Raw genomic sequence first — 24,933 nt, forward strand, 5'->3', positions numbered from 1 at the left:
AGCGCGGGCAGCCAGGAGCTGCCATGGGCAGGCAGAGCGGCGGCGCAGCAGCGCAACCACATGCAATGCACAACCACGCGTCCCCCCGTGGAGCACAACCACATGCAATGCACAACCACGCGTCCCCCCGTGGAGCACAACCACATGCAATGTACAATCACACGCCGCCCACCCGTGGAGCACAACCACATGCGATGCACAATCACACGCCGCCCACCCGTGGAGCACAACCACATGCAATGCACAACCACGCGTCCCCCCGTGGAGCACAACCACATGCAATGCACAACCGCGTGCCCATGCACAGAGCGCAACCACATGCAATGCACAACCGCGCGCCCACCCGTGGAGCGCAACCACATGCAAAGCACAATCGCAGACTATTGGCAGAGCACAGCCACACGCGCACCCATGCGTGGAGCACAACCGCGCGCCCATGTGCCAAGGCGAACCACGCTCCTGCCGTCCCTTCCAGAGGAGCTGCGCATGTAGGAACCTCCAGTCAAAACTCCCTTTCGTTGTTCTCATATTGTTTAATAGCAACATCAGAGTACTAAATATACACAGGGAAATCGGTATAGGGTCGCATTTACAGTGCTTTCCAAATACACAGCTTTAAAGTACAGAGACAAATTAAAAAACACTCTGGAATAAAATAGTTCACCTGTATGGAATCACAGCCAGTTGACTCCCTCAAAAACCTATCATCATGTATAACTAGTATGATAGCGTGGTAGGCTTACAAAAGGAAAGTACAATGCTAAAATGATACAATTGTTCAAACCTGTTAACGACTCCTAGATGCAGCTGTCCGCTCACTCTATGCGTGTACATGTAGGTAGCATGTGTGTGTGTTAGTGTGTGAAAGTATATATACATATGTACATACCAACACACACAGGTATACACATACAAACACACACTCGACCGTGTGGTGTTACAGAATTTTCCCAGAAAAATAAAGGAGTACTCAGTGATGTAAAACCGGTTACAAAGTAAAAGCTGTCTTATGTTAGAAAATGTTTTTGGCAAAATAAAAATAAATTGTAAACTTCACTGTACATGTCCTATCAAACAAAAAAATAAACCCCTCCGAACCTAAAATAGAAGAATCTGGGTCAGAAATCTGTGCCCTTAGTGTACAGTTTGTGCAACATACACTTTTTCGCAAAGTAAGTATTATCTCCACTCATGACACTATTAAAAATGTACCTACAAATGCTGAGAGTAATTCTTAAAAATGTGTGACAAGCATTATAGGAGATCTGGAGACCAGACTGGGCCCATGGACTTCTGAAATGGTGAGGGATTTCTTGCTGGTTTTGAAAATCACTTACAGCTTTTGATACTTGGTTGAATGAAAATTCCAACCACATTCATCCGGAAATGGGTGGGCTGAATTATTATATACGTATTTTTATTCTATTTTTGTTTTTTTACAAAATATATAATATGTGTAGAATATCTACTATTTAACTACCATTTTAGCTGCATTACCTTCTTTACTAACAAGCTGCCAATGGAGAAGAGGTAACCTGAAATCTATCTTTACAACGCTTGTCATTCTTAAGCCCATTTTTATTGTTGTTATTCCAAATAGCTCTGACTACACCGAAAACAAACTGGTTTCTCGACCCCTGCAGGAGTGCTTCTTCCAAGGAGCTCTGCAACAACATACGTGATAGATTGCCCATTTCTCTAGCTGGGAAGACAGAACGAAGGTAAACGATCAGATCTTGAGATACGGGCAGCTACCCAGGTATTTGTAAAAATACTGAATTATCCTCCAGCTTTCTTGCTTGTTTCAACCTTTGTCTGTTTGACGGGAGGACAGTAAATGCGCACCGTCCTTTCTGCGCGTCTTGCCACGTACCTAGGGATGCTCCTGGCACATCCTGCCTTTGGGGTATTTCTGGTTTGCAAAAATTATGGGATTACATTACGGGATCCCACTGATCCGCTAGCTGGAAGCAGTTTGCCCAAATTCCGTGACACAGCCGCTTGGATCAGGAGGCCAAAAGCAACTTTGTCCAGCATGGAAAAGGGGCTAGCAGCCGAGATTGCCGTGGCCACGCCAAGCGAGACAGCGCCCGACTCTCCGCAGGAGTCACGCCGACTCCCCGGTTGGCACGAGACGGCAAGTCCTGCAGCTCTCCCTCAGCGCTTGCAGGTTTTACCCAGGAGAAGTCACGCACAAGCTCTGGGGAGGGCTGGGCTGCCGCTGGCGGCTCAGGGAAAGCGAGGCTTATCCTGCAGGCTCCTGTGGTCGCCACCAGGCTCTCCCGCGGCGGCCTGCTGCAGCAGCGGCCTCGGGTGAGCACTTCAGACTTCCCCGGAGAAGGGAACCAAGCTTCCCTGACCGCCCGACTGCTTCCTAGCGACAAGGGCTAATTTCCAAACCGTTAGCTTTAATAAGATGGAGCCACAAGCAAATCACCACCCCAGCAGCGCGAGTCGGGGATTTTATAGCCTTTCGGTAGCTGTGACAGATTCCTTAGCAACTACGAAGGAACTAAGAAATCTGTAAAACGAGCCGAACAGAAATGGAAAGAAGTTAGCTGAAAATTTCTGGGAAACAAATATCACAATTTTCTCTTCAAGCTGCCAGATCCAGAAGGAATCAAAATGGAGAGGAAAAACTCTTGTTTTTTAAGGAAATGACCTACTCGGAAATGTAATTTTGAAAGCCTGTGACTGCCACTCGCTGCCGCGTCTGTGCCGTGCCCCGGCTGAGCCCCGCCGCCTGCAGCCCGCCGGCTCCGGCTCGCTCGCCTGAGCGAGGCTTTCGCACCGGCACCGAAAGCGCTCCGCAGCCGGCAGGCCCGGGCCCGCATGAGGCACGCTGCAAGCCATCTCACAATGGAAAATGCCAGCTTTTGCATATAAAACCCCAAACGGGAACCCAAAAGCACCGCGTGGCACTAAAACACCACTGTTGCGGTGCCAGCACAACTGCTCGAGGGCGCTCTAGCCTTTGGATTAGACATGGTTGCTTATCTGGAGCTATTACATATTTATCTATTCCCCACAAATACCTAACACGTCAAATCTGTAGCCGGACTTGGCAGCAACGCAGGGCCTCTCTGGACAGATCAGGTACGCTTACAAGAGAACGGCACAGCTTTCACTGCTCGCGAGAGGGCAAGGCCACTGCGCCAGCGGTGCTGTCCGCAACACAGCGCTATATTTTAAGCTAGCGTATTTCCTACTAGGCGTGGAACGCTGTTTGGCTGGAAAGTAAGTTCTGCTTCAGCATGACAATAGAGAAATCCTTTCTCAAGGCTTAATCATCCAAACGTGTGCAAGTCTTTTTTTGTCCTGGCTCACAAACAAGACCCCACAGCTCAAGCAAGCAGTTCCAGTGAGTTCAAAGTACTCATGACATGAGTATTTGCCAAGGCTCCCATTACCGCCGAAGCAGCTTTGGGCTGGCTCGCGTCAATGGACCTGGCACAATTACTGCCAGCTCAGGCTGAAGCTTCTGTCCGCTAAGTGGTGGAGAACAGCGGAGCCCATTTAGCGTGATAACCTGTTGCTGCTACGCCCGAAAGACCCTCGAGGCCAGACGATGTGGCAGGAATGTGGCAAACCTGAACAGGAGGTTATATCTGCAAGTTCATGGTTGCTTGTTTCTCCATCAGTGTAAGAGGTCTGTTCAACAGATCTATTCCACTAAAATATGACTCTGTATTTTTGGACTTTTGGCTTTCATCAACAGCAGGGAACCAGTTCATTTTTACTTACTATAAAAAAAAAACCATTGGAATGCGAGAATCCTGCCTTGTAAATCTCTGTATTTGGAGCTCTGGTTCGTTCTTTTTCTTTCCTTTCCTACTGGCAGTTGTTCCTTTTATCAGTGTGCTTGGCATGCATAGGGATGTGAGGATTTCTCTGATAAAGTGCAAGTGCTGTTGGTCCTTATAAATAAGGGAAGATTGTGCATGTACTTTTGTTCTCTGGTTCACCGCTGGCCAGTCGCTCAGTGCCCAGAATGTGTCCTTTTGCAGATTATGTGGAAAGCTCATAAAATTCCTGCCATCTGAAATCTGCTCAAGTCATCTGAGGTCAAAGTTATTCGATTCCCTCCCTCTCTCTTTCTCTCTCTCCCAAACACACATACACACACACACACACTTCTTTCTGCCCCGCTTCCCCCAGGGCGCTTCTTAGTTGGATGGTTAATTCATGGCACGGGGCCTCTCTTGTTCACCTTCGCTCCCCCACACATCCGCACCATGCCGTATCTCAGTCTGAACAATCCAGTTCAGACATCAGGTTCTACGGATGCAAAAATACATAACAATGCTTCAAACATTCGGGAATGAGGGAGTTGAGATATATTTTATGATGTTAAATTGCTATCAAGATTACACCGGAATACCCACAAGAACTACTCAGTGCAGCCAGCAGATACAAATAAATAGAAAAATCAATGCGAAAAGTACAACACACACAATTCCACAACTGGGAGTGGATGGATGCAAGAGATGTGAAACAAAGAAGGAAAATTCCACTACTATGGGAGCAAATATCAGTAATTGCATGGGCTGCACCATTTACATAGGTAAAATACAAAAGCCCCAATATACTGAACCGACAGATTGCACTGAAGTAGTCACTCAGAAATCACATTACTCGTGCAAGTTTTGGTTCGACTGCTTGCTTAAACAAAGTGTTGCTTTTCAGGTATTTCATGAGATGTGCTCAGGGCCTCGGGACGTACTTTGCGCAGCACTTGGTGCACGGGACTGCATAGAACGGGGTGTGCGTTAGCGGTGACATCCCTGCGCGGTGAGGAACGAGGAACCGGGGCCGTGGCGCGTAAAAGGTCTGTCGGGAGCCGATTCCTCTCACTTCAGCCTTCTCTAGCCCTGCTTAACTTTGCTTACTGCAGTGGAGTTACACAGGTTTCTACCGGAGGAAGTGAGGGTGGAATCAGCACTGCACACGTCTAAATTATAATAATAATGCTGATTAGCAGAATTAATTAGTAATCAAAACAAGGTGATAGATTACACTTTTAATGAAGTATTTCCGAAGCACTCTACTGCAGTGCAAAGCTTCTCTCCCGAGCACGGGAAAGCTCCACCACGGCCTGGGGCCCCCGAGCGGCAGAGCGAGGTCCTCGCCGGGAGGCAGGGGCGGGCGCCGGTGGGGCTGGGGCGCAGCCACCTCGGGCCGCACAAAGGCTCCGCTCCGCTCGCCACCGAGCGGCGTGCCGAAAAGGTGGGGACACCGCACAGAATAAACACCCATCATCGCCTTCCTGAGGGAGGACCATGCTGAAGGAGTTTGCTCCTTTAGCGTGAAGTTTTCCCTCGCACGGAGCAAGGGGACGCAGCCCATCCAAATCCTCAAAAGAGCTGGAAATCAGACCTAAGTAGCAGACAGGCCCCTGCTCAGGGTTAAACCTCACCGTTTACAAGTTTGCCCTTGGGAAGCACTAAAGAGCAGATCTCTACTTCGCTGCAACAGAAGTCTAACAAGACCCAGCCCTGTTCAAATCAACTACGAAAGCCCAGCCCTGGGAAGTGCATCTCTGTTACCACACGTGCCCAACTCGGAGCTCATGAAAAACAGCCCCTGCAGCAGGCTATGAGTTTTGCCTTAGAAGAAAAACCAGCTACCTCTAATAGAAACATACTGCGGGTTTCTGGCTGAGCTTGCACCACAGTTGTAAGAGGTCACAAGGAGAGTGCTTTGAAGGCCAGCAGATAGTGAAATTGTGCACATCCTTGTGCAGAAAGGACTCAAAATGTTATTCAAAGTTCATCAAAGTCACCGAGAATATTGCCAATGCCTTCAAAGATGTTTCGTTCAAATCCATAGGTAATAATTAGGTCTAGCAAGGAAGATTTCTTCTGAGAACGTCTTCCAAAAATTAGGTTCCATCCGAAAAGGAGAGGAAAGGATACAGAAACAAGTGACTGTATAATGCCAGAAGTTTCTACTTTTTTTTTGAATTGCACATTCATTCAGATAAAGAAATGGAGCTGAATAATTAGGGGATTAGTAGAAATGCATATCTGGATCACTCTAACAAAATATTAATATTTGTGAAGGGCAGTTTACAAAAACAACTTGAGGACTTTGGTCTGAATTCTCCTGTCATTTCCACTCCAGGAAGCAATGTAAATGAAAAACTTCACTATCTGACATGAAGCAGATTTTGTGATGCTACACCATATAAACCAAGCGGCCTAGATGCTTCAACTTAAAAAAAAACCAGAAGCTGTGAAATTATAGTTGTGGGGTTTGAGAAATCATTGTCAAGTGGGGAAGGTACCCTCTTTTAGGTATGAGGTGACTTTTGAGAGAAGAAAAGTCCCTAAAATCTTTTTGCAAACTTGTATCTTGGCATGATCTGCTTGGGGAAAACCAGGCTTCAAACAGGACATGTTTGAAACAGCAGACTGTGCAAACTGCGGCAAACTGTGGCTAGACACCAGGTTACTAGAGCAACAGACTACATCTGAACCAGCCAAAGCGTACTTCCCATGCAAGATGTTGAGTTTTAATTTTCTTATTGCAGAAACCTCACCAGCAGCCCAGAAACCATCACTTTTGCCCACTGCACAAAACATACAATTCCTTTTTTAATGCTATTAAATGGTCCCAGTAATTGTGGACAGTGAGCAATACTCTTTCTTGCCAGTAAAGAGCCTAGCTAAGGCCCCCAGGGCAGGTGAAAAGGCTCCCGTGGACTTTGTTGGCCTTTGGGCTGCGTCACAGGGGAATTAGCTAGTACTCTCTTTGTATCCTACAGTAGGGGTGAGGAAGTTTTTATAGCATATTCACATGCTAACATTTAGAATTTGTTTCCCAAGACGAGACCCACCTCTGACTCCTGAAATGTGTCTTTGAGGAAACTCTGTGCCAACAGAAGCCCATCCTTTGAAAGTTTACAAAAAATAAACGTCAAAGGTCAAGGTGTCATTCTTTAAAACTGGCAAGGATAGTTTCAGATGCTTTTATTTCACTTGTTCAAGCAGTCACGTAGCTCTTTGGTGAGCAAGTCAAAGTTTGCCCTCCATCATCCATACACTGGTCTGTGCGATACAGTGTGACGTACCCAAAGCGTCAGTTAGGAACTTCCCTCGGCAAGGTAAGACTGAAGTTAGGAAAATGCACCAGCATCAAGCCATGGAAAATTCTGCACAAACTGAGTAATGCTTAAAACTGGTCCCTGGCCAGCCCTGGGTATGACAGATATATGAAGAGGATCAGCGCTCTCTAAAACAAAGGGAAGAAACGGAGGTTTTCAGGACTTCTTTCTTTCCATTGAGGTGATGCAGTGGTCTAAAAAAGGCTCAAAAACTTTGTCAGCAAACTTCATCTCTGCCCCTGCCAGCCTCTACCTGGCTGCGGGTGACAGAGACGCTCAGCGCAGGGCTCGGCACACCCAACTCCACACCAACCCCACCGGAAGGGACGCGGGCTGTGGACGACTGTGTCCTCCGTCCGACTGCACAACGTAGCGAGGTGTGGATCTCCTTGGTGTATTTATAGTCGCGGTTTCAGATAATGGGAAGGGAGGACCCTATTTGTTGTACTTCTGGGAACAAATCTGCATCAGAAAACTGTCAATCACCTTCCCAAACACACAAGGTCTGTGTGGAGCAGGAGTCACCCCACCCAGCCGGGACATTTGGGAAACGTGATTTTAAAACAGCCATCCCAATACAGACTGCCACAGCAGTTCCTAGCTGTCACGGGAGCACTCCCAGATGCGAGCGGCAGGACAGGACCTGAGAGCACCCGAATGGTCGAGCTCATGGGTTCTTCTTCCCATTTTTCTCATCTGGGGGTTATATTTGGCTATTTTTCTGATTTCTGTAATATTAGGAATGCACTTTGTGAATTTGGCCCAGATGCATATTTTTAGCTATGTTGCAAACACGTTTCCACTCTGCTGTTGCTTCAGACCAGCCCTCAAAACTATTAACCATCCTTTCAGAGCTGGAAGAACCACAGGACACTGTAACCAAATGACTGCCCACATTTCTGCTTCCCTTCAGAAAGACTCTCTTCTGGCTCTTGCCAGCAGCCTGCCAAACAGGAGCGGGACAGAAAACTGTCCCTTACCACGCGCTCAGAGCCAGTCCCAGGAGCCCTCCACTGCCCAGTGACTAAGGTCCAATAACGCATCCACTAGTGGAAATGTATTTCCAAAAAAAAAAAAAATTATATATATATATAATGTATACATACATATATATGTCTATACATACACACACACACATATATGTATATATGTCTATCTATATATACACATATAGGTTTGAAAGGCAAACTGCCAAAGTAGAAAAGATCAGTTTATCTAGTTCATATTATGCATGTTAAAGAAATTAGATTTTTAGCCCATGACATTTTCTTTAAAAATGAGTATTTAAGATCTTCAAAAATTGCTACAGTACAAAAAGTGTTTGTGTGTGTATATATATTTTCTATATACATATAATATGTATGTATATTGAGCAGAATTAATGACTCTGTCAGAAGAGATGCCCCCCCACCCCTCTTTTCTGTAACGTTTCTATGTGTTATTGACTTAGCTTCAGCTTCTTGCGAAGTCTTTTGCATCAGTACATGGCACATAACGGTATTATTGGCACAGGTTCAAATTCATAGTCCATATCCCGAGCTCCAGACGTTCAGTCCTTTTTCTCTTTTTTCTCCTCAGTTTCCTCCTTCTTCATAGGATTCTTTGCTTGTACATTTTTTCTCTTCTCCAAAAAACGCGCTCTTTGAAAAATGCAGTTACCTATAGGCGTGTTCATTTTTATAAAAATATATTTGGCCCATAGAATGCTGCTCTGTGAGTCTCCTACTGGTAAACAGAAATGGTAGGTATAGGTAACCCATTATTATTTTTTTTTTTTACAGGTTCACCAATGGAATCCTGTTAAGGATGAAAAGAAAAATAAAGATTAAATCATAACAGGGAAATTTATCAAGACTCGCATTGGTTCTTTAAAGCTGCAGTCATGCACGTTTATAAATACTGCCTTTAATCCACAGCTATTAATGATGCGTCCTCTTAAGAAAGTGGAGGCTTCCAGCTTCTTCCAAAGTAATCGCACAATATGACCTAGGTGAGTAAATGATAATGGCAATCGGTACGCATCCCGGTGGGAACGGTTTATGGAGAAAGCATTATGTCAGTGACAGGTTGCGGTGGCCCGCCTGCGTTCGCTCTGCCACCGCGAAGCGCATCGTGGCGCGCAACACCAGAAGGGCCCGAGTTGAGGTTCACGCCTGGTGCACGCGCAACCCCTGCTGCTCCGGCAACCCTACCGCCGCTCTCGCCTTCCCCTGCGGCCGCCGCTCGGGGCACGAGGCGCTCAAGGGCCTTCTCGGGATGCTTGGCGGAGACCCCCACCCCAGACCTGGAGCTGCAGGAGCCCACAGAGGCGGCCAGCTTCCAGCCAGCAGGCTGCACACCCACAGCCACCCACAGTTTTGTGGTCAGGCTGCACTTTCACACGGGGAAACGGCTCAGGAGCTCATCCATCACAGTGAATGAAAACAACTCTGTGAAACCAAAGCGGGGGCTGGAAAGCTCCAGAAACACAAGAAAAATCTTCACTTTTGAGGGAAGGCTCATGCCGCTGCAGCAGCGTGCCCAGCAGCATGACAGCTCAACAGTTCGGGGCAGTCTCCAGGGAGGTAGCAGAAGCACTAGGTGAGGGGAGGAGCTGCCTGTACCCCGGGACCCTTCACCTGCCGCAGCCAGAGCGCCCGTGTCCCCGGGCTGCCTGTCCCGGGCGAGCGTCCAGGAGCTGCAGCCTCGCGAGGCCAGGGCGGGCCTGAGGCAGGTGCCGCCACCGCAGGGGACACCTGCCCGCCCGCCCGCCCGCCCGCGAGCCCACGCTCACCCTCCACGCCTCGCCCTCCCTTGCATCTCCTGCCTACAGCATCGCGCGCTGCTCTGAAGAGCTGGAGACATCTCCTCGGTTTGAAATATGCATTTTGGATTGCCACAGCTACTTCTTCCTCCCTTGAGATGATTTCGCTTGGTGCAGCTCATTTTTTAATCATGTTTTGAGGGGCAGCCTTTGGAATTAGGATGCAGTTTTCTATAAATGCGTTGATACAGTAGGAATGACTAAGAGGCTTAGGTGTGCCTTATTGCACACTTTTATCTTCTCAGTACATTTTTCAAAGCGTAATTTATTTCTGATCATCCTTGAATTCTGGAGCTTTTCATACTTGGGCTAAGAGCAGCGAGCGCTCTGGCAGATGAGAAGATGATGGTGAGTACTAACAAGATTTTCTAAAGTTAAATGCCCTAAAGAAATCAATAGAGAATTGGTTAAGCATCAAAACCAGAGATCCTATTGAAGTTCTTCTTAAGCTGTTTATTTGTCATCTTCTGAAAGATCTCTCCCTACGCAATCTTTAATCCTTCATGTGAAGACAATTATTCCCTGTTACTAGTGTGTGGACACGTGCTTTATGGGTATGCGATCCTGTGCAGATCAACATAGGTTGTATTACAGCTAAGCCTGCCTACAATAGCTATGCACGTATGGATTTTATACAGCGTCACATGTATGCAGGAAGCACCGTATAAGAGTGCACTCCTGACATACACGCCAGCCTGCATGTGGTTTCAGACGCACGCGTATATGCTGTTTGCATATATACCTGTGTGCAGGCACGTAGCATCAAGTTCACGGAGGTGCGTGCCAGTGAGATTTTGCAGCACTTGAAGTCAATTGCTTCAAGCATGCATTAATCTAGGCTTAAGACAAGAACACACATTAACTAAATGCTACACACACTGTTAGTAAAATATATTTATGGAGGACTAAAGGCCACAAAAGAGAGAAAAATCTCCCACAGTTATTAAGTCTTAATTAATTAAATCTTTAAAGCTAATTGATACTTCTCTAAGGGACAACAACCACGCTACTATTCAGCAAGGCTGTCCCTGCAGAGACCTCTGACTGAAGTGAATGAACGGACAGGAAAGTCCTTGAGCCTCTGCTTTCGTTATTTGGTGTGGCGCGGAAAGAGCTGGGCTGAGCTCAGGGGCCTGCTGGGCCAGACTGGGCTTGAGCGTGGCCACCGGGCAGCCCCTCCCACACAGGTCTTACACGCCACCCAGCACTTCAGGCTGGGGAAGTTCAGTGCGAATCACACCCGCATAGTCCATTCCCTTGAGAGCACAAAGTACATCTTCAAAAAAGTACATTTTTTTCATATAAGTTTCCTTTTTTCCACCAGATTTTCACTATTTTCTAAAAAGAGAGGCACAGATGATCAAGCCTCATGTAGTTCAGAGGTGGAACCCTAAGTCACACTATAACCCCTATTTAGTTATTATCATTTAGAAATGCAAACTACTCTCTGTTCGAGGTTTTAAGTAAGGTGCCTCCCATGTAAGCACCGAAATCTTAATTAGCTAGACAGATTTTATAGAAGGCTTCATCTCGTGTGCTGGGGCTGTTTGGAATGCTGCTGTTCTCGTCAGACAAGCCTGGATTTCTTATGATGACTCATTATCTGTTAATGTTAATACAAAACATTTGCTGTTGTTAGGCAGAATGAGGACATCACAGCAGCTGCCTGCCATTTTCAAAGCAGAGAATTACCATACAATACTGTAAATTTTAACTGCCTTGTGCAGAAGCTAGGGTCAGAGCAATGTTATCATACCAGTAACATTTTAAAATCTCAGATAGCCACTTCTCTAAAAATGATGCTGGACATTTACATAGTTCTGGATGAATACCATTTATTTAGAATGTAAAATTTATATTGTATTCCAAAGAGCCTCTTTGTGCAAGTAGGTCAGCACTTGATCAACCTTACAGATTTTTGTATAATCTCATTCCTTTTTTTTTTTTTTTTTTTTAAAGTCAAAGAGGGTGAGAGACAAGGATTATGGGCAAGAATAACTTGAAATACTAAATTTCAGTTCAGAAAGCCTGAAAGCCACTATGAAACTTAACCAAAACAGCCAAGGTGGCTCTGGTTCCAGGTCCAAGTCATATAAAACCTCTTTGCTTTCCCAAACTCCTGCAGAGTTCATCGCTTGGAGTGGGCTCTCAGAAATCCTCCCAACGGCATCATGTGTCCCAGGTGCTCAAGCCTGGCCTAAAGGGCGGATCATAACTGAAACTGGGTGAAGTCCTCATCACATTCTACCTTCCCCCCCCCCCCTCCTTTTGGTTTGCAAAACGTTTGTCAAAAGACCACAGTTATTACAAGCTGTCCTGACTTACAATTGGCTAGTGGCTGTAAGGATAGATTTCAGCACCTAGGTTGTCCAAAAAGGTGTCTGCTCCTACCTCTGCTTCAGCACTGCATCTCATCTGCCATCTCTTGTGATTAGGGCACTGATACTTTTGCTTCTTATAATCTCTATGGGCAACATTCTTAAGTTAGTTGCCTAGTACAAATGCTTTAATTTGGTGTTTTATTGTTCACTTACAAGATGTGGCTTAGGGACACATTATTGCTGCAAGATTTGTATGCTAGGCTGCCAAGAATGGGTGAAATCCACTATTTTAAGCGTAAAAGCAGCTGGTGTGCTGCCTTCCACATAGGTGTGACATTCATCTATGAGAGAGCACTCCAAGGGGGTTTGAACACATGCAAATGAAGTCTGCTGGAAAATGCCAGCAGATGTTCACCACAAGTGAAATTCACCTCTCTTCGGAGGGCTATCGCAGTGCTACGGACCACTCAGATGTCACCTAAACCCTTAAATAGATTATGTTGGCATGGGGCAAATCTGACCCAAGGAAATACCTTCAACATCTGTTTGCAATGGAACTAGATGCGTTTCACCAGGTTTCCTTACAAAACCTCAGTGCTGCCTGCAGCTATTAAAGCAGGAGATGATTGCACAGTGCCATGCTTTACATCTGCTCTGGGCAACAGCTCAGGTCAGCTCAACCTGGCAATGCTACCAGTGTCTTAAAATCTCCAACTGCCATTTAGGTAGCACGGTGTTCAGTATCTGCGTCATTCTGAATAAGTGCTGCTGTAGTGTAACATATAAAGTTTATGTTAAACTCAAAGCAGCCTCCTGGTGCTTATCTATTCAAAATTTCTGCGTTCTCTTTCTGACCCTGTCACCTCTGTCCCTGGCCACATAATCCGGCTCGTGCCTCAGGCTCTGAATCCTCAAGTCTGATAGTACTAATTTGCTTATTAGAAAGCTAAGAGCTGTGAAGTGCCATCAACTAATACTTGTAAAGTGCTTCGAGCCTTTCCAAGGAAGGATATTTCCAGCGCTCAGACTGATACAATTTGCAGTTCCTTCCCTGAGTGACCACGAGCCTGCAGAGGGGGCAAAGCTTCCCAGGCGTGGCGTGCCGTGGGGCGCGTGAGCCTCTGTGCGTGCTGCCCTGCCGCGGGGCCCTCCAAGCAGCGCGGCTCAGCGACTGCCACCATACGGCCCCGGCCACCTCCCAGACTTCAGCGCTCGCTGCAAGGAGAGCGCTGCGACTGACCCCTGGGTATGAAGCTTTGCTCCCTCTACCAAATCTTTCCACCTCTGCTCAGATGCATCCGGCTAAAACCAACTCAGTCACCTTCAGGCTAGTCTGCTGTTAGCACAAAAACCAGCCAGTCAGATATTCTTACCTCCAGAACAGACATTGAGTTTGAAGCACTTGAGAACTTCTGAATGTACTTTTCACTGGAAAACCATCCTCAGCCTCACTGCTCTCACTGTACTTAGAAGCGTCTGTCCAGCGACAATATGAGTCAATCATAACGACAGGCAACAACTCACACACTGAATTCTATCGACATAACCAACCAAGCCAGCCACTCTCAGGTTTTACCTTACGCCGCAACACCTGAACTTGCATATATTTTTTGGTCCGTGAAATGTCCCAATACTGCAAAAACATATTCATGCAAAAAACTATTTGCATGGTGCAGTGGTACAATTTGAATGAAGTCCTTTTGAACGTAAGCTTTCAGAAAGCCAGTGGGAACCAGGCCGATTGTCACGGGCTACGATGCAAACTCTGGACTGCAGGAATATCTGCATAGCGCGGTTCTGCAAATCTCATTCAGAAAACTTATGTGCCATATTTCTGGTAGGCTCTCACTCTAGTGAAAAAAACACAGGCAGAAGAGGTGACAAATATGCATGAAAAACAGCGGGATGGGGGAAAATATTAAGCAATTTCTTTTAGAGCTTCTAAGGGATGTTGTATTGATGCCACTTTGGGATGAAAGCAATTTCTGTTATCCATGCCACCTTGAGGTTCCCTACATTATTCCTCACCTCCTGTAAGAATCTGTGGCCATCGCCTGGTTTTTACAATGAGGTAGGCATGAATATTATATATGTGTATTCCAAAAACATCCTGGTGCAAAGAAACATGTGCATGTGTGGACTAACACGCACATAAAGAGAAGTCCTGTGGCGTACTCTTTTTTCATTAACATTAATGAAACCAACCATCGGCTTCCAGAACTTTATAAATAATGGAAACACTATTACAAAGTTAATGCTCCAGGTAAAATTTTTATAGATTTTTTCCCAGAGCATGTCAATACACATTTTTGGATGCCATGAAAACAGGGCTATGCGAATTGCAAGGATTTATTAAAGCACAATGGACCTGCTTTCGCCTATTTAAAAAAATCCATTGAAATGAACAGGGACTCAGTCTCCAGCACATAATTTTACAGGACCTCAGGACGGACCAGTGGAAATTCCCCCGGCTTCCCGCAGCGTGCAGTATCTGGAGGCATTTCTGCTCTTTCACGTCTACTTCAGACATGAGAACCGCTGACAAATTTCCATTATGGGTTTTTTGTTTAAGGGACAGACATTGCAAACTACAACGGCATAAAAGTTACAGCACGATTGCAGTTTGCTTGCTGAAGTTAGAGCCTGAGCATGCTGCTGAGGGAAAACCTGCTCCGAAGACATCTCCAGCTCATTCTGCAGCTGATCCTTACTCGCTCGTTAGCTCTGTGGCCAACCAGCTCAGCACATCGTTGCTGTGGCCACTATTTGGGGGGAAGACGAAGCCAGAGAAATAGTGGGAGAACATTAACAGACAGGGAATAAGAGCCTTGTATTTTAATGGTAAAAACCCTCTCTTTAACTTTGTCATAGAAGGTGCTCACCCAAAATACAAATATACATACATACATATATATATATATAAAAATATATAAATATATATACACCCCCCTCCAGTTTATAATAAACTGACATGGCATATAAATTTTTAAAGGTCAGAACAGGAGGATCTGCTTGAATCTCCTCAATTTGGAGGATTTATGAGGAGGGCTGAAGAGGAATGGAGTTCGATTTTAGTTCTTCTCCCCAAGACCGTGATCACGGGGAAAGCGCAGTCAGGAATTCAAGCTCGCACCAGCATGACGACTGGTCACCTAAGTCCTCTCCCCACAGCTCTACAAATATCCTGCAGCCCAAGCACCGTGAGCAAAAATACCCGCCTGGGAGGGACCGGGACACGCCACTTCATCTGCCAGATTACTCAGCTGGGACCCACAGCTGGATAATTTCACTTGCGTCCTTCTCATGACTGAAACTCTCCGGCACCTACCCTGTAACCTCGGGAAGTAACTTCAGCGCCTGCAGCTTCCTCCCTAATCCCTTCCATTGTTGAGGCGTGGCCAAGCCACGCCATCGGAGCTGCAAGGTTTAATGAATCTGAAGTACACGTTTCGATGTGCTGTAAACATTATGGAAAAGCCCCGCACCCATCTGACTCTGATTGGTACAGAGATTTTTTCCAAAATAAAAGCGAAACTCCTCCAGCTGGAAAGACATCTTGGTTGCCCAATGCATGGTGAATGACCAAAGCGATGTCATTTCCATTTTTAGCAACTGTGCTAATGATACCACTGCGGATAAAGACATTAGTAAAAAGACTGATTAAAAAAAACCTTGCTTTCTGGCATATTCAATCTAATTCAGCACGCACAGACAGGTGCACATCTCACCTGGCCTGCTCAGACACAACCAAACCATAGCACAGCAGAGACCATTAGCTTTTTATTCCCTTTCCATTCTAATCTAATTATATTTCTGCATTCTGTAGCTGAGCCTAATGTTGAACAGGCGATTCCGAGTAAGCTGCAGTTAGGGAAGGCTGGAAATTTCATTTACACTGAATATGTGATTCATTACAGTGAGGACTTTGGACAGACCAATTGATTTACCTGAGCACATGGCTCAAACTGGCATTGCTGCCCCACAGTAAAATGCCACATAGTTTACCCTAAGTGTTTTTCCTGCCACCACTATCTGCAATGCCACCTTCCAAAGACAGACAAGGAGGAGAAAATGGCTCAAGCTAACTCAAAAAACCAGTAAATATCCCCAAACAATAAAACAGAACAAAAAAGCTTGACCGGAACTATTTTAGTACTAGTTTGATTGCAGCAGTATCCAAGTCGTGAACCCAGACTACCGTAGACTGCATATGGGAGAGCTGCTACGGTTTCCTGCAGAGAAGAGAAAGGGCATGGGAAGAGGAGGAGGAGGACTGCTGGCACCAGTGCAGTGGAAGCATGAAAATGCTCATTATTGCAAAAACCATCAGATGAGCTTTAGGGTATCGATGAAGTATGCACACAGGATGCATGATCCCTACAATGAGGCAGACTGTCCATCATGCAATGGGAGGTTAATGACAAATGAGGCCATCTTATAGCTTTGAAGTTACTGTCATTTGTTGAAAATATAAGAGGTTTAGAGGTGGGCTGGAACAAAAAAACCTAGGTCTATTAATTTGAAAAGTTCAAGCTTGACCATCTGAAACCCAAGAGCTCAAGGGATCCACCGCTCCCTGTCGTCCATATCCATCTAAGTTTCTGACTGTTAGTTCAGGCCCATCTCTAGTTCACCTTCACGGAGAAGTCATTTTTGCACCCAATCTCCCCTTTACGGTGGAAGACAGTTACCGCCGGCTGGATGAGGAATCTTGGTCAGGTCAAATGCCTTAAAGAAAGAATCACCTCAGTGGTTAGCATCACATAGGCAACACAGTGATGAGAAAGGCCTTGCTGTGCACAAAGATGTTCATAGTTAGGAAACGGTGGGGTAATTGGATAAAAATCTCTTAAGAGTGGTACGTACCAGGAAACAGCCACATGGCGTCTGCCCTGCCCCCAGGAAGTAAAACAGACTTCGGCCAGTCAGCAGGAGATTTCAAACCATTTCTCAGACACAAAGGCCACAGGAATAAGATGCCGATCAGAAGAAGAGGGTCTGCAGCAAGCAGAAAAATGGGCTTGCACGTGCCAGTACGTAACACACAACAAGCAAGCCTAGTCAGGCCTGCTGCAAAAATGAGCTATTTTAGAGGGAAAAAAAAAAATCTCTAAAATAATGCTTTGAATGGGCTTATTGGCCTTGCAAGCTACAGTCGCACAAAACAGAGAAAGACAAAGACCAACTACAATATCTTATGTTTTTTCCCCCAGTGAACAAGGTAACTTTTAACCAAACCATATCTGCATACGGTATATGTGTATATTTGACACAAGCCAAATCTTTGTAGGCCTTTCACTTAAAAACGTATCTTCAGTTTCTCTCTCCTTTTCCTCCGGAGCACTTTCCTATTTCCCAGCTGCAGAACACGAGCATGGCCCCGTGGTGCCGTGACACAGGGAAACGGGTCATGCAGAAAACTACGGTGCAGGAGGCCAGCTGAACTACCAGTGAGGGTGTCTGCACCCCTGGCTCTGCAAATCCACTGCAGAGAGACTTCTCCAGCTGCATCAGGCTTCATGGAAATGCATAGAGGCCAATAATCTCCCAAAAAGCATTACCTTAAGATAAAAAAGCAGTGAACCCTTTCCAACCAACGCTCCTATGCCAGCAACCAGCATCTCTAGCGGTGCGAATAGGAGATGTTGACGGTGTTCAGCACAGTGCAGAGGCAGGATGGGAAAACAGCCTCTCCCCTTTCGGGTCCCCGCATTGGTTGGCTGGGGTTCACGTCAAAATTAACGCACACATACTATTCAATGAAATGGTTTGAAAATCCTTGCCAATTCTCTGCCTTCCAAAACCCGAGGAAACCCCAGAATATGCAAACTAGCAAAATTTCACGCACAAAGAGAAGAAAACAGTTAAAAAAGATACTTATTAAATTGTTGACTTTCAGGCCTCTGTCCTTCATGCAGCTAGGCAACAACCTTGGGTAACAAACAAGTCACAGTCCAACAAGGCTGTATATTGAAGGAAGCAGTTGCTATTTTTCTCCCTCAAAATAGTCCTGGTTTTTTTGCAGATTTAACAGCAAACACACGTTTACTGTGTGGAGCGATACTGGTAAATCTCTGCACCAATCATTAGCGAAAACCCTCCTCGTAAAGCAGAGCTAACCTAAAGCCCGCACAGCAAACTACTGGCCCCATGCAGCGGGTTCCCGGCCAAATGCTGGCGTCCCCACTCTCAGTCTAGGGATAGAGGTCACTTACCAAGTCCTCCCATCTGTCTCATTTTCCTTACAGACAAGAGACATACAGAGCAATGGCTCACATTTTTTATACCACACTGTCAACTCCTATTATACCCCCTTGTTACTGTATCATTATTTCATCCCAGACAAATGGTTCATTTGGTTCAGGCAGCCTACTCCTTCATTAATCACGTCCCTCATTCACAACGCAGCAGCTCTTTAGGTGCCACTTAGAAGACAGCATAGAAATTCTGGAAGATGGATTTGAGGTAAATTTACTTGCTGGAGGTGGAAGCAGGGAACTGAAAAATGTGCAGTGCTAAACACTCTCAGGGCTTGATGAGATGTGCTCAAGGTAAGCTAGCAGACTTTGCAAGGACAGGAGCTTCTTAAAGTCACTGAGGGAGAAGCAATAGCAGTACAGGCCTATAGCTATGGGTCACAAAGGCAAAAGCTAATCATTTGTCCTCGTTTGAAGGATAAGAAGTTCAACAGCAATAGCCACATATCAGCAGAAAGCAAACCAAATTACAAGCTGGCCAGTGCGTTCAGCTGACCAGCTGATTTTCAGAAGGTAGCTGGTCATTGCGGCTTGAAAAGCCAGAGGAAGCCAATTCAGTCAAGTGCTTCGCTGCCAGATTTTCTTTGGATATCTATTATGAATCAGGATTTCCCCCTGAAGGAGGAGGAGCACAGCGAATCTAGGGACCCACAGAACATAACAAGAGGTCGTTTCCTAACCCACCTAAGACCGAACGCTCTAACTAGAAAGATGCATGGAAAACATGATGGATGCCCATCTTACCTGTTTCCATTGAAAGTTGTTTTATAATCTCCAGGCGAGTGTAATGCCTCCTCTGTGTACACAGGCACCGGTGTCCTGACACACTCATGGGAGCACTGCAGTGTTTCGTTATAGGCTGTGAATATGTCCAGGTTACTGGGCACCCGGGCAGGAGTGAAGTCCGTCAGATTTTGGCAACTCTCTTCCTGCTGATTGATTTTGCGTTGGTGGCTGTTTCGCCTGGTGTTCCCACTTTGCACACAACTAAGACATTAAAGGAAAGAAAAAGAAACAACACAAAATGCACCTCTGACACTTGAAAGAGGAACTTGCATTATCGGCCATTAATTATACATCATTCAATATGAGATTATAATTCAGTCACTTTGGAAAGATCAGCCACAATCAAGCAGTCGTTTCTCTTTATTTATTTTTTTAATGATCAAATTTAAATTTTAAATATAAGCTTTTTACTACCAGAAGAATTACTTAGCAAGTCATATGTTTACACCTGCAGGAAATGAAAGCCTTTTTAAATGAAAAAATGTAGATGAGAACAATGAAGTTAGACCCTTTCTATTTGGGAGGCATCAGAAAGGTTTTAAATTATTGGGATAAGTAACTCCAGAAAATTGTCTGACGCTACAGATACGCTCTCTATTTAGCATAGGGGAAGATTTGCAGGTTCATAGGAAAAAGCAGTTGCGTAGCTGACGTTTTGACAAAAAGATGGTAGGAGCACCCGGGCCACCCGGGGAACGTGAGCTGGGCCACTCGGCCCATGGCTGGAGGGCACAGAGGAGTGTTAGGCACGGATTTCACCTCTGGAAAACAGCCAGAGCGTGTCAAGCCCTCAGGCAGCTGAAGCCAGTGCCTCGGCTCAAGCAGCGGCCAGGAGCGAAAGCTTCGGGAAAAAGCGTACGAAACAGGTCAAGTACGAGGGTGTCCTTCCCCGAGTATCCTTTGCCAGCTTCCAGTGTTCAGGATGTGAACACTGTTTGAAGTTTATGGTCTATTAGGAATAATCTCTGCCATGTTAAGTTCATTTGAATTTCCAGAGGATACAACAGCTGGGGAGAGGCAGGAGTTTTCCTTCTCGTCTATCTTTTGACCTGCTCCGATCGCGTTGGAAAGAAGATGAATTGCAATCCATTTGGAAATGAAAGCCTGGTAACACAGAAGCACTGCTTACAGGGTCATCTGCTAATTCTAAAGGTTCAAATAAGACCTCATGGTCACAGAAGATTTCTATTTCAGTATGGCTACCAACGCTCCAGTTTATAAAACAAGGAAAACACCAGCTAGGAAGAATGATGCGGAAACCACCGCTCGATGCCACGTTTCCCTGCAGCTGTTCACTCTAGGCCGCTACCTAAGCTACTTAGTTATCGTCCTCCTGGTGATGGGTTACTGAACCTCAGGTGGGATTCTGGCTGGCTGCTTTTGTGTAAACAGCCTGCAAACAAACCACAGGCTTTGAAAAGGGAACTTGCCTCCTAACGCAGGAACAGGAACGACAGTTTGCAAGGACTGCTCAACCTGAGCGACACATGGGATTATGGAATCATTCAGCCCTGCTGCAAATCAGGCTGTTTCTATTTAGGGGGCTAAGTGCATGTTTAGTTAAAAATCTCACTTTTTATACCACATTGGACTGCAAAAAGGGTTATGGTAATATTTAAGTGGAATTTCGGAACATGGCAAATCCGAGGGCCAGTGGCAGCTGGGAGATTTTGAAACTCCCACCCGGTAACTCTGTAAAGGGACATCGGCACGAGGCCGCCACTCCAGGGAACAGCGTTCCCCGTCACCGGGTGTGACATCGCATTAGCTGCCAGCAATGAGATGCAGTTCAATTTGCACTGACTGATCCAACCTAAAGAGACAGCTACTGAAATAATCATCAGTTCCCAAAATTGCAGATGTGCAGAAAGAATAACAATCACATTTGCACTGCATACAGCCATCACTCATCCATCCTCCCCAGGGCGGACAAGGTATTATTCAAATTACGGAGGTAGAGACTGTGTCCCATTTGGTGCCAAAGACTAAGAGTGTGATCTGGGTCAACTCTTCTAGCTAGCCTCTAGATCACCTTACAGCTCTCCTCCCCGTCTCCAAGCCGTTCTGGTATCAGCCCCATTGCATTGCCTCTCCTGTAGAGGCAGGCTATCATACATGAAAAAATAAAGCACAGTTTGGTAAATATTAGTGCTGAGCAAATTCATCACAGTGCTATTTTTCTGGCTGTGACACATCTGATTGCTGACTGAGATTGCCTGCATGTATTCTCCAGTGATTTTGCAATTTTACTTATTGTAAACAATTTCTATTCTACACACTACGCTGATCACAGTTTTTCTGTTTGGGGTTTTTTGTTTTTCGCTTTGGTATTAGGTTCCTTGAGCTGTTTCTGCTACGCTGTCGCTGGCCAGACAAACGATACATACCGTTTCTGGTCTCTGTTAAGGGGCGGGGGGGAACCTACAGAAACCTACAGAAGTGCTTTATGAAATGTTTTTGGTGCCCTTTCACTGAAATACTGCTGTGCTTAGGGAAGCTTAGTAAAGTAAATCCAGTCCAAAATACAGGAGAAATGAAATTTTTCACAGCTTTCTCGCTTGAGTCCCAGATTTGTCAGGAACATTGGAAATTCTCATATGACTTCTCTTTGTTCCACAATTAAAAGAACTGGCCAACCGTAATAAGCGTTTCTCATGTAAAACCTGCTCTCAGAAACGACTTCCCATGCAACTTGGAAGCCTGCTTTCTAGTATTCGTGTCACAGAACTGGAATCACAGAGCTGTTTTGAAAAAAAGTGACATAACTATGTCAGATAATACTCATCTACAAATCCAAAAAAATCTCCAAGACTGTTTAGTAGCATTTGGTGCTACTCCTTTTGTCTGTATATAACTGAAGTGGCTGGCTAGTAGACATGAATAAAGATTACGCTGCTCATTCTTGTACTATCTTTAACGTAAATGGGACCATCTCATACGAGAGAGCGAATTTAATAAAGACCCCAATCTGAGCCTTATATAGGACTTGCACACAATTACACATCGGCAGTGCTATTTGACATTAACATCTTTCCCGCCTCGTGCAGGCTCTTCAGAAGGGCTACGGCGCTGGCCAGAGTAGCCGGGCTGCACGAGAGGCGGATGCGAGGCTTGGCGTAAAGCTAAGGCAGCTCCGGAAGGAGCGCTGCAGCCTGAGCAACTGCAGGAGTCAGGGTCAGACGCAAACCACCGCGGATTAAATGGACTTTGGATGAGGCCCTACGGTTCAGCAGTAACATGCCACAGCGTAACCTGTCCTGGTGATATCGTCAACCTGACTGGCTGACTGGGATTCTACTGCTCTGTTCTTCATCTCCGGTGTTTTGAAGCTGGTGTATCACTAGGTGGGCTCCAGGCACAGGGGAATTATTCCTGTGATTGCCGGAGCTCCTCCACCTGCTGAGTTTTGCTCAAAGCTTAACTGACCCATGCTCTGCACTGCTGCCTCTAGCTTACCCGTTCTGCTCTCCACGCCTCATCACGGCCCTCATCCTCCTGGCAGAGCAAATGCATGTTTAACCTCAAGCATGTGTTGTAATAGATGTTAATCATGTGGTTAAACACTTTGCTGAACAGAAGTGGAATTACACACGTTTTTTTGTGTTCAGTCTGTACAGATTTCAGGGAGCAAATACTCACACGTTTTCAGAAAGCAGACCTTCCAAGATGTTACAACTTTGGCACCTCAGGAGGGTGGGACTCAGAATCTTTAACGACCACAGGAAACCTATGCTGATGTCTTATGAAAACGTATTCTCCTGGCCCCGACAGGAACACTCCCTCAGGACTGCTAGCTACCCAGGCGCTGTGTCTACGGAAAACCAGGACTGACCATACCCACTTGCAATGTTTTGTTAAACAACTTGCATTGATTAAGATTCCTCTATAACCCTTCCAACAGGTGTTCCTCTTAGTCCTGGCCAGTGAGCAGGCTTCTTAATCACCTGTATTTCTAATTTGCTCTGGACTTAGGAACTGATTTCAGGCAGCACCTGCAGAGAGCACTGGGCTCATGTGGGCCAAGTACAGTACGAAACAGCTAGGCTGGGAGGCTCTTAGAGAACATCGCTGGGGTAGAAAACTGCAAGCATGCAAGAGGCCAAAGCACTGTGCTGGGGAGCAGCCAGACCGTGCTGCAGCCCCTCCGATCATCCCAGAGGTGCAACCGTATCACTACAGCCCGCAAGGCTGACCTCAAAGTAGGCCAGTTTCTCTGGGAAAATAGGTAAAGTCATGAGTGCCTGAAGCAAAAAGCTAACCTATTTTACCATACGCACAGCCGATGTTAAGAGAATAAATGAGAGCAAATTAAGCGAGGGGAACGCATGAGCACTCCAGGGGACAGGGTGCACTTACAACTGGCTGCAACCAAGAGGCTCAGAAGATGCATTTCAATCTCTGGAGTTGGAGGAAAGGTCAGAAAATATAATTATTATATGCGGAGCCAGATTTGTGTTTTAAGGAACAGCTTGGGTTCAGACAGCCACTCAGAGCACAAGCAACAAGGCAGAGGAAAAGTCATTTAGGCTCAGGGCAGGTCTCATTACTCTTGCAGGGAAATCCACTGCAGCAGAATACATTATTTTGACCTCACCAGATGATGTCACTGCAGAGACTTTGGACTAAGTCAATCAGGAAGCGGTAATATGCATGTGCCCCAAATGTGAAACTCAGCTACTCAATCCTGACAACATGCTGAAGCCCAGACTCAGGCTTTTAAGAGGTGGTGCAATTATTCACCCATTTGTTCGAGACATTTCGGGTGGGTGCGAGTGCACTGAGTAGCTAGCAACAGTTAAGAAGCGCTCGCTGTCTCCCCGTGAGCCAGCAGCCACTGCCGGCAGTACCCGGGCGGCAACAACAGGTATGGCTGCTCTCGTGCCCTGGACGTGGCGACCGCTGCCCCAGAGCTGCTCGTGACAACGTCAGGTAGGGGGCTGAGTCTGAAATCATAAACCACAAGAAGAGAGAGCAGAGGTATCCTGGGGCATGGATGAACAGCGAGTCTTAGCAGTGGCTGGGGACTCAGGCTCTTTTGCCTCCTTTGGAAGTTTCAGTGTAAAAAGCGCATTTTCTTCTGAAATGTCCTTCACAAATCAGCTTGGCTGATGCTACAAGCTTTAACTGTTAGGGCTGCAGAGGCACTGCTTTCTGTATCCCCTTGTTTCCCAACCTACCCCCTTCCACGCACTCCAACATCACCACCACTCAGGCCAAACAGATCAACAATGGATCTTACCAATTTTTTAAGACAAGAGTTGTTATCAGAGCAGCTATGACCATGATGAGGGACACTGTAATAGTGATTATCTGATGAACTGCCAGACCTGTGAAGAAAAAAAAAAATCAAGAAGAGAGTGGAGATAGGAAACAAAGGGGATCCAGGATAACACTGAGCAAAAACCCAAACGGCAAACTGAATTATTCAGTAAAAACCTCAAGGTTTTGGTCAAGTGAGAAATTACCACCCTGAGAAGCAGATGCACAGCAGCAGAGAGGACGCAGGGTACGCAACAAGCAGGACTGCAGTCCCTGGGCACAAGGCAGCGGTGCAAGCCCTGCGAAGCGCCACAGCCCGTGGCAAGGCTCGAGCACGCACGGGTCACGTCGCCTCAGCACGCAGAGAAGAGCTTCCCGTCGCAGCTTCGCTTCTCTCTTTGC

The 24,933-nt window shown here is 46.1% G+C and overlaps 1 protein-coding gene across 4 annotated transcripts in view; it reads right to left on the reverse strand.

Annotated features, from left to right (window-relative positions):
* Positions 1–24,933, reverse strand: part of AJAP1 (adherens junctions associated protein 1) — a 158,037-nt gene that overhangs the window by 67,011 nt on the left and 66,093 nt on the right. For 2 of the 4 annotated variants that reach the window (XM_068916297.1, XM_068916293.1), the window contains exons 3-6: positions 24,512–24,599; positions 19,231–19,473; positions 17,096–17,227; positions 499–8,902 (exon numbers count right to left, since the gene is read on the reverse strand). In XM_068916297.1, coding sequence (XP_068772398.1) covers positions 17,155–17,227; positions 19,231–19,473; positions 24,512–24,599 — 404 coding nt within the window. In that variant the 3' untranslated portion in view covers positions 499–8,902; positions 17,096–17,154. Of the gene's footprint in view, positions 1–498; positions 8,903–17,095; positions 17,228–19,230; positions 19,474–24,511; positions 24,600–24,933 lie in introns of those variants that run through there. The other 2 variants (XM_068916295.1, XM_068916296.1) reach the window with 1 other exon arrangement.

The sequence above is a fragment of the Struthio camelus genome, chromosome 21 (assembly GCF_040807025.1).
Source record: "Struthio camelus isolate bStrCam1 chromosome 21, bStrCam1.hap1, whole genome shotgun sequence".
NCBI lineage: Eukaryota > Metazoa > Chordata > Aves > Struthioniformes > Struthionidae > Struthio > Struthio camelus.